The 10,567-nt window shown below is 49.7% G+C and overlaps 1 protein-coding gene across 1 annotated transcript in view; it reads right to left on the reverse strand.

Annotated features, from left to right (window-relative positions):
* Positions 1 to 496: 496 nt before the first annotated feature.
* LOC307071415 (E3 ubiquitin-protein ligase RNF38-like) overlaps positions 497 to 10,567 on the reverse strand; it is a gene marked incomplete at its 5' end in the record, with an annotated part of 10,973 nt that continues 902 nt past the window's right edge. The window contains 9 exons of the mRNA XM_079730394.1: positions 497 to 3,267; positions 3,911 to 4,010; positions 4,556 to 4,677; positions 5,400 to 5,496; positions 5,775 to 5,878; positions 6,262 to 6,492; positions 7,408 to 7,578; positions 9,373 to 9,540; positions 10,015 to 10,347. Coding sequence (XP_079586520.1) covers positions 3,205 to 3,267; positions 3,911 to 4,010; positions 4,556 to 4,677; positions 5,400 to 5,496; positions 5,775 to 5,878; positions 6,262 to 6,492; positions 7,408 to 7,578; positions 9,373 to 9,540; positions 10,015 to 10,347 — 1,389 coding nt within the window. The 3' untranslated portion in view covers positions 497 to 3,204. The remainder of the gene's footprint in view (positions 3,268 to 3,910; positions 4,011 to 4,555; positions 4,678 to 5,399; positions 5,497 to 5,774; positions 5,879 to 6,261; positions 6,493 to 7,407; positions 7,579 to 9,372; positions 9,541 to 10,014; positions 10,348 to 10,567) is intronic.

Raw genomic sequence — 10,567 nt, forward strand, 5'->3', positions numbered from 1 at the left:
ATCAAGCAGCCAGGGAAACACAAACAGACAAACGGAGGCTTTACTAGAATCTACCCTCCATAACCAGAGCCGTGCTGAAACAAAATGCCACATGAGCTGTTTTCAATCAGCAAATAAATATAAATAGTAAAATATTATTTATTTAATACATAAACAAAATTAAATGAATTGAAAACGTATACATTAGCTGATTTACCTCCAGTCAAAATAGAATAATTTCGCTTGGCTCGTATTGCTTTTGTATGGCTAAACCTGGCAACCCGTTTCACTCTCATATTTGACCGGAGACACCAACCTGGCAACCCGCGTGAGCGTCATTGGAAAGGCGACGCTCTCCAATGTTGTGAATTCTGACTGCAGTACCCCTTTAAACCGTTGGGTGTCACTATTGAATATTCTAACTTTGAATGATTATGGTTTATTGTTTTGTTTTTTTTACGCTTTGCTTTGACACAAGTTCACAACCCCAAGAAATCAAATGGATCACACAATATAATAGAAGAAGACGTTATACATTTATTATTGAACCAGCCTTTCAAATTCAAAAGACAGGGATAAAAACAAAAACCGGTAAACCCAAAACATTGCACTACTTAAAGCATCACTAGTAATAACTCTCATAAAAAATGTACAAATGTATGTTTTGTTAAAAATTTCATCATCATTATTTCTGGTCTTCAAATGATTTTGGTTACAGATATACACAATCGAAACCACTTTCACTGCATTTAACAATGGGGGGGGGGGGGGGGCTTCCATGTATCTTTTTTAAATCGTGAACAAAAAAAATAGAGAAAAAATAAGATGGAAATGTATTATACAAAAAAACGCGGCATATTCAGAAAAAAACGCATAAATAATGGAACTGAGGTAACTGCTAGCTTACCAAGCAGGAGGGAACCGACTAACGTCGAAAACAATGCGGTGGCATTAAAGTAGACGCGATTACCACGGTAACGAAAAACGACCTCCGAACCCTGGGAGAGAAAAGAAATTAAATAAGTACAATGTATTTTCGTCCGACACCATGGACACCGCAAAGTCCCACACAACAACACTGCAGAAGAGTTACGAGCCGACCACCGTGTCGCCCGTCTCCGTCAGACTATGCTGCGCCGGGGTTCGAGGACCGGGTCACCACGGAGCCGCCGACAGGAGGCAGCGGCGGCCCGTACCCAACACACTCTTTCGTTTCACCTTTTTAACACCGCAGCGGACGCCGCTCTAAAATAGCCCACCTCGTGCAGTTTCCCCTGTCAAAGCTTGCCAATCGTCGCACGCACCGAAACACCCATTTTGATCCAATGTGTTTGTCGTTCTGTCGATCACTACATGATTACTAAAGAGTCAGGTTGTTGTCGTAGGCCTACTGCAAACGAAAAATATACTGTTTCTGTGAGACGATACGGAAGACGTTTCACACGCTAGGATCCTCATTGGAGGGCGTTGAAGAAAGAAATAGGTTTGGGTGGAAGGGGATTTTGAGACAGTAGACACACACACACGCGCGCGCGTTACACAGGGCAAAGTTCAGAAGTAGACCCTCGTCCCTGCTTTTCGTCCAGGACTCTGATGAGAAAAACGGACGTCTGAAAGCCCCAAAATATCAGTTCATATAACAAGAATCAGGGGGAAAATATTCAGGAAAAAAAAAAACGTATTCAGAAATAGATCTACAAAGTTGTGAGTTGTGGTGTATTTAAAAACAATAAAGTGCTTGAGTATCCAATCCATCGTCAGAGAGAGATCCGCCTGGAGAAAGACAAAAAGACGTGTGCTCTGATGGTTCAAAAAAATATAAACACTGCGAGAATCTTCTCTCTGTCGCACAGAGACAAGCCTAGGTCTATTTCAGCAGGCACATCCAGGGTCTTCACGGCCCTCCCAACGTAGGGTTGGGATTCGACCCCACTGAGAACATCTGGGGGAGAACGGCGAGGGCCTATACTGTTTGTGTGTGCTGTGAACTCCGATCAAAATGAAGGGCAGACGGCAGGATAAGCATGGTTTAAGTTGTGGTGCTTTTAAGTTTTGAAGGAACGTAGAGGTAGCCAAGAGAAAACATATCCGCGCATCTTCACCTGTTGCTGTGACCGTACAGTAATAACATGGCACCCAGACCAAATCATACACCTATCACCGGGGAATCTATTGGTAAGACGATGGCTGATGTAAGTTGGCTGTAGTGATGTGGGTGTGGAGTAGGAAAAAACAATAATAATCAGCGGGAAACTGATAGCAAATCCTGGTTGAGAAGGGGACGCGATAAGATAAAAACTGGATTAATCTGGAGCCCTTTAAGTGAAGCGAAAGCCATCTGATCAAGCCACAACCATCAGAAGTACAACGGGAAATCATTAGTAGAAAAACGGGAATTCAAAGATCAGTGTACTATACCGCATGACTACTGTATAAATAACATGGTTGAGTAACACACACACACGCACACACACACACAGCTCAATCTACCAGGCAGTATACAGTATTTTTGTTGTGACCCCACAATGTTGCCACACAAGGAATGTTAACAGACAGAACATAAAACCCCACAAGCTGTGTGAAACCGGACATACAAACTGGCGATGTGTGATCAATACTTTACCGTGATCATAATAATAATAATGATGAAAATGTCAAAACTCTTTGGATTTCCACATCTGTCCTTCGTTAGTTCACACTACCCCAATCACAGGTCATTTTGTTCTTAATAAGAGAAGATTGCATGTCCACCTGCAAGTTTTCATTTGTGTGTGTGTGTGTGTGTGTGTGTGTGTGTCTGTTTGTGTGTGTGTGTGTGTGTGTGTGTGTCAAAAGGCCATTGCTAGTTAAGAGTCACCATGAGTTAAAGGCAGAGAGCTGAGAGGGGTTCAGTAGTCCTTGAGTCAGACACTTTGCGCAGAAGGCTTTCCTCTTACAACTAAATGCTTGTTTGTTTGTTTCCTGTATCTCCGGGTCGGCAGAACCGCGGTCCCAATATCCTGGAGGCTGGACTGGTCGCGGATCACGACGGTACTGGTCTATACTGGTCCCATAACCCACCCTCGGTGGTGGAGCGTGGGACACGCAAAAAAAAGGGGAAGAAAAGGAAGTTCACAGGTTTGCAGGTTTGTGGCAGCTGGGTGTGCAGATCGCCCCCCCCCCCCCCCCCCCCCCCCCCCCCTCGAGGGGAGGGGGGGGAGGAGAGAGGGAAGGATGAGGAGGAGGTCACTCAGAATCTCTCTGGACCTCTGAGGCATCTGCTCGGCATATAGGACACGTCCGGTTAGCCTGTAGGGACATGCAGAGACACCAAGATTAGATACCGGGTTTAGGGGACAAATCTCGGTCTGAAACTCCTACGCAAAGAAAAACGTTGCATGCTGGGATTTCTCCCCAACACACCGATGAAGCTGTACTGGGAGCGTCTGTTAGTATCTAACCCCCAGGTGTGAAGGCTCCCCTTTAGACCCGAGACGATTAAACTAGAGTTGTTCCGATACCGATAATCCGAACAACCAGGGTCGGAAATTCGTTAACGGTCGGAGGTGAAAAGTCGGAATGTGAACCGTCATCTCCGGCCTACGTGCGTTCAGGCTACCATGTCGGAAAACACGCCTAACTACAAGAATACAAATTATTATGTCTTATTATAACTATGGATTACAAATGTAAATGATCCAGTTGCAATTTGTTATTTGGTCAACAGTAAGTGAACCGACGATTCATTGCGGTCATCGTAAGAGACCCCTTCGATAAGAACAAGAGCTATCAGTAGTTACAATTCTGGGTGTTTCTAGATGTGTCGGTATATACTCGGCATCGGCGTCGATGCTCGAGTTCAGGAGTCGGCATGGGGAAGGTAAAAATTGATACGCGAACATCTCTTGTTTAAAACGTCCACTTGTACGCCGCACGGGGGCCCGACGCTCACCTTGAGCCACTTGTCCACACATTTCGCGTGGAACTCGTGGTTGCAGGGTAGCACCCGCAACAGCTGGCGCGTCTCGAAGTCACACATGCAGACCACGCACCTGAGAGGGGACAGAACACAGGCCGGCTGTCAGGGCACTGCTGGGTCGAGGACTCAGTTTGATGACAGGGCAGTGTCATTGAGAGCACCGGTCCTTAAACTAGTTTCACCAGCGAAGCCTTTAGATGTGGTTCACCAGCACGAAAACATTAAGATGAAGAGATTCCTATATCATAACGATACATTGTTGGGGAAAATATAACTAGGAATATTTTATTTCATTTTATTAAAAGGTGGTATTGAGATTAAACAAATGATATCACAATGGCATTTTTTTTTTTACACTATTTTACACAACGAAAGGACACATTTAGAATGGGGATAGAATAGAAACATAGAATTTAGAGCGTAGACATTTTCCATGTGCCCCCTGCAATCCTTCAGATCACCCCTAGGGGTAGACGTACCCCCATTTCAGAAACCCTGACGGTAGGACCCGTTTGTGTGTGTGCTTGCGTGTTGTGTTGTGTGGTGTGGTGTTTCTCTGTGTGTGTGTGTGTATGTGTGCGTGTCTGTCGGTCTCTCTATGTGTGTGTCTGTACTCACATGGTCTGCTCGGACTGGTGGTTGCTGGGGTTGAATCGGTACGAGGGCAGCTGGTCGATGTCGGCCTTGGTCAGACCGCGGGGCTTAGCCTCGCCCAGTCGCTCGGCCAGGTTCAGTAGCGCCTGGGGAGAGAGGGAGGGAGAGAGAGAGAGAGGGAGGGAGAGGGAGAGAGGGAGAGAGGGAGAGAGAGAGAGAGAGAGAGAGAGAGAGAGAGAGAGAGAGAGAGAGAGAGAGAGAGAGAGAGAGAGAGAGAGAGAGAGAGAGAGGGGGAGAGAGAGGGAGAGAGAGAGAGACGTTAGAGAGGAGGAATGGAGACACACTCTGATGGAGGGGACTGAACAGAGACACACTGGAGGGGACTGAGCAGAGACACTCTGGAGGGGACTGAAGGGAGACACTCTGGAGGGGACTGAAGGGAGACACTCTGGAGGGGACTGAAGGGAGACACTCTGGAGGGGACTGAGCAGAGACACTCTGGAGGGGACTGAAGGGAGACACTCTGGAGGGGACTGAGCAGAGACACTCTGGAGGGGACTGAAGGGAGACACTCTGGAGGGGACTGAGCAGAGACACTCTGGAGGAGGAGGGGACACTCTGATGGAGGGGACACTGGAGGAGGGGACACCCTGATGGAGGGGACACTGGAGGAGGGGACACTCTGATGGAGGAGACACTGGAGGAGGGGACACTCTGATGGAGGGGACACTGGAGGAGGGGACACCCTGATGGAGGGGACACTGGAGGAGGGGACACTCTGATGGAGGAGACACTGGAGGAGGGGACACTCTGATGGAGGGGACACTGAAGGAGGGGACACTCTGATGGAGGGGACTCCGCGACCCACCTCGTAGTTCTCCACCTCTCCCTCGTCCACGTCCAGCTCCAGACTGATGGTGGGGCCCAGGGTTGGGCCCACGGTGGGGCCCACGGGGAGCATGGAGCTGAGGGGCCCCGACCAGCCAGAGAGAGAGGGGGGAGAGAGACGGAGGGAAGGAGAGTGGTTAGCACTGGAGATTAGAATCAGCTACGGATAACGTCATGGCAACCAACACCACACACACCCACACACCACACACCACACACACACACACACACACACACACACAACCTCTCTTGTTTATTATGAACACAATCTTTAGATTTCACGGTCCGTGACTTGGGGGGGGGAGGGCACTGAACACATTGCATGGGGGCAACAGGAAGTGGGAGTCTCACTCACAGGACGTAGGGCAGGAAGCTGGGGTGATAGGGTGACGGGGGCACCGTGTGCTGCGAGCGATAGCGCCGGCCTGTGATTCGCCGAGGCATGAAGTGGGGGTAGGGCTGGAGAAAGACAAACACACATATATATATATATAGATAAACATCAGATCGTTGTGACAGATACTAAGAGCTTTTTATCATGCCAACCTCAATAGATTGATGGACAGATGGTTTGGAGCTGAGGTGCTAATTCAGTAGTGTGTGTGTGTGTGTGTGTGTGTGTGTGTGTGTGTGTGTGTGTGTGCGTGTGCGTGTGCGTGTGTGTGTGTGTGTGTGTTCATGGGCGTACGTGTGTAATCGTGCGCGTGTGTGTGGGTTTGTGTGTGCCAGATGAATAATGTGAGGGGGGCTAAATCATTAGTGTGTGCATGTGTGTGTGTGTGTGTGTGTGGTTGTGTTCGGGTTTGCGTGTGTATTTGCGTGTGTGCGTGCTCAGTGCTCACCACGGTGAACAGCTCCTGCGACATGGGGTCGTGGTGGGAGAGGAACTGCAGGGGGGAGGAGGGGGTCTGGTGGTGCTGGTGCTGCTGCTGCTGCTGTTGCTGCTGCTGGTGGTGGTGCTGGTGGTGCTGGTGGTGGTGGTGGTGGGGGTGGTGGTGGGGGTAGCTGTAGGCCCCGCCCACTGACAGCTGGTCGCCTAGCAGCTCCACGTCGTTCTCGATCCTCTGCAGGGGCTGTGCGGAGAGAGAACGCGACGCGTGTCAGCATGTGACACAACAGTAGTCATGATAACAATGCACCTCAGTTAAAAATAAGGTGGCCTTTAATCAATCATATATGCTGGATGCTTTTATCCGGAGCACTGTGTCGTAGGATGCCACCATAAGAGTGCATTTTGCGATTGCACGATGCCAATGGAGATTTTCGTACTATTTTCTCGTTCAGCGGTTAGTACGTTTAGTTATTGACGTCGACCAGACAACCAGAAGTAACGATGGTCATGACTAGTCATGCTTAAACCTTACAAGGAACACATTATCAGCGGATATGATTATTTTAGTATACCTTCATTTTTTTAGTTAGAATATCAGAACACTATTCTGAAATGTTTTCTTTTCATGCACATATTGCACCTTAAAGTGCTTGATAGGAACAAAACTATAAACTCATGTAATAATACAAAATAAACAGCTTGTGAGCTAGGTTAACCCATTCCCTGTATACAACAAAGATAGCTAGTATAAGACACAATGCTAAGTTCTATTTTTAAATGCCAGGACGGACAACATACAATAAGTGTGTACATTAAGCGCCAGAAAGTACAACATACAATAAGTGTGTACATTAAGCGCCAGGAAGTACAACACACAATAAGTGTGTACATTAAGCGCCAGAAAGTACAACACACAATAAGTGTGTACATTAAGCGCCAGAAAGTACAACACACAATAAGTGTGTACATTAAGCGCCAGGAAGTACAACACACAATAAGTGTGTACATTAAGCGCCAGGAAGTACAACATACAATAAGTGTATGTTGTAAGTCACTTTGGATAAGAGCGTCTGCTAAACGCCCTTAATGTACCCACAGCGAACCAAAGAACGTTCTAGACCACTGTGTGAAGGCTGCTGATGGAGTGAGTTCTCACCGAGCGGGGCTGCTGGGCCTGGAAGGGCAGGAAGGGGCCGGGGGGGGGAAGGTGGGCCGGGTGGGGGGAGAGGTGGGGCGGGGGGGTTAGCAGGAACTGGGGGTCGCTGGACAGCAGGGATGGGAAGGCGTAGGGCACGGGGAGGTGCTGCACCGAGCAGGCCTGCAGCATCTGGAGGAAGGGCGGGCGGGGCAGACAGAAGAACAGTTAGACGGATGTTGATACCCCCCTCCCACCACTAGAGGGAGGCCAACGCCCAACAGCGGGCCGCTGTGCTGGTAGCGCTAGGCTACCAGCACACCCTACAGCAGTGGTTCTCAAACTTTGTCCACTAGTGTAGCCAGGGGCGTAGGGATGGGTTTAACATTGGGGGGGGGACACATATCGGAAACCTGACAGATCCGGTATAATTTTTAGGTGGGACAAATGCGCCTGTCTCCGATATTGGAGGGGACACGTCCCCTCCGTCCCCCCCGGTTCCTACGCCCTTGAGTGTAGCCCCTCTAAGATATTGTTTCAGCTGAGTACCCCCTTCACCAGCACAAAAATAAAATGTGGGAGAAACGAAATTGTGCGTTCTATTTGACAGTGTTAACACGAACATTAAAGGGGTGCAAATGCTCGCAATTTAGTGAGAAACATTGGCAGGTGCCTCATACAACTGTTTAAGATTTACGTTTCAACCACTCCATTTTCCCAATGTTCTATTATCTAGCTTTCAGAATTGAAACCCCTCTCCTCTTGAAAAAAAAAAATATTGCCTTTTTTTTATTTATACGTATATTTTGAGTGCCCCTTGCAGTACCCCTAGGGGTACGAGTTCCCCATTTGGGAACCACTGCCCTGTAGTATGTCTAGTCATGTGAAGCAGACAGGGGGGGGCTGGGATGGGGGCTAAGACACCAGACGGTGGTCCCCAACCACTTCAACCCTTGACCTCGTTTCTAGCTCTGAATTTGTTTGCGACCCCCAACTCTAACTCTTGTGCGTCTGCTGCCACTCAAATCGTTTTTTACCCGACGGACATCTGTCGGTGAACCATCGCATCGCTCCACTAAACACCCAGTGTTAAGGGGTAGTTTGCTCGTGGGTCTCAATCGTTAGGCAGTCGGTTTGTATATACAGGAAATCAAATATCTACACGGCCCTTCAAAGGCAAACAAATATTTTTGACATACTACCTCAACAATGCAGATCCTGCAATATTGTATTACTATTAGGGATGCACCGATACCGATACCAGTACTCAGACTCAGGCCTGTTACTGTGCTCATGTTCTCTTACTCCTAAAACTACTCTAACATCGTTATCTATGCCATTTTATCACTATCACTACTATCACTATTACTAAAATAAGTCCCCAATCTAGAGAGAAAAGGGTAAGAATCCTATAAATAGAGTACAACACCAAAGTGCACTGGCTAGTGATTCAATTGAAATATCTTGTTTTTTTCAACATTAAAGAAGAAAGATATTCCTTACTACATTCAATTCGTTTTGAATCATCTAAGTTGGGGGTCTATGTTTTAAAAGTTTAGATTATGAGATTAAAAACATACAGTGCATTTAAGCCTCTTCATCTTCAACATAACATTATCTTGTACAAACAGTTAAATCTCCATAACTTCATGGGTGATGGATAGAATACCAAGTATCTGCCTGAATTCCGATTACAATTTTGTAATTACTGCAATTTGCACAAATTTTTACCTCCAAAGCACAGCAACATTAACCCAAGATACTTTGTCACCACATCAAACACTTTCACCCCTTAGTAATAACTCAATGAAGCCCAAAACTCTGATTCCTGCGGTTTCCCTTTAAATGACATTATAGCGTATGCTAGCAATTTCCTGCGACCCCATATGCAAATAAGGAGACCTCAAGTGGCCCCCGACCCGGAGGTTGGGAACCACTGCAGTGGAGCCGGATGGGGCTGCTGGACCGGGCGGAAATGCTGCTCACCGGGTGGTAGTGCTGGCCCGTGCTGAAGACCACACTGCAGCTGGGAACCTGCGGCTGGGAGGAGCAGGCGGGGGGGAGGTGCTGGCCGCTGCACAGCGGGCCGGCCAGGCCGTGAGGGGGCACGGGGGTCATTGTGTAGGACACCGGCACGCTACCCTGCTGCTGCAGCTGCAACGAGGAGAGGCAACCGGTCAGCACTCGCAACACGTCAGCAAACACACTCGTGCACACGCGAGCACTTGTATGTACACAGAAGCACACGTATGTAGGTACAGACAAGCACATGTATGTACACACAAGCACACGTCTATGTACACATGAGGAGGGCTGTGAATCAGAACGGAGGGGGCCATTCAACGCTACATGGATATTTGAGGGCCGGTATAACAGCTTTTGAGATCCTGCTAACATGCGACAACAGAACATGTACTGGACACTACAGCGTCCGCTGAAGGGCGATTTATCTGTTTATGGCGCAGAAGAAATTGACAAAAAGCACATCTTTGAATCCACCTGATGACGCAAGTGAGGCGGAAGCCGCGAGCCACGATCCTCACTCAAATGAGCCCCCTCCCCCTAACACACAGACGGACGGACGGACGGACGGACTCACAGACGGACGTGAAGGCCTGACAGACGTACCTGCTCGTGCAGGTCCAGAACCATGGCCCCCTGCTGCTGCTGCGCGGCGTGGTGCTGGTGGGGGTGGTGGTGGGGGTGTGCCGGGTGGTGGTGGTGGGCGTGGTGGTGGGCGTGGGCGTGGGCCGGGTGGTGGTGGTGGGCGTGGTGGTGGGGGTGCAGCAGGCGTGAGGACAGGGTGGGGGGGTGGAAGGCCCTGGGCTCCTCGGCGGGGAGGGGCGGCGCCCCCCCGGTCCCGACGGAGGCGGGCCGGCCGTAGGAGGCGTGTGCGTGGGCGGGGAAGGCGTGGTGGGGGGCCGCGGGCGGGGGCGGGGGAGGGCGGCGGTAGTTCTCGTTCTGGGGGTCGGTGGGGGAGAGACGGGCCCCGGGGCCGAGGGGGGAGGGCTGCTGGGGCTGGTGGTGCTGCTGGTGGTGCTGCTGGTGGGGGATCTGCTGCTGGGGCTGGGGCTGGGGGTGGAGCTGGGGGGGGTGGAGCTGGGGGGGGGGGGTGGCGGGAGGGTCTGGCCGGGCGGCCCCGCTGACGCCTCGCTGGGGGGCTGGAGGAGAGAGAGAGAGA

The sequence above is a fragment of the Pollachius pollachius genome, assembly GCF_949987615.1.
Source record: "Pollachius pollachius genome assembly, chromosome: 2".
Lineage (NCBI taxonomy): Eukaryota > Metazoa > Chordata > Actinopteri > Gadiformes > Gadidae > Pollachius > Pollachius pollachius.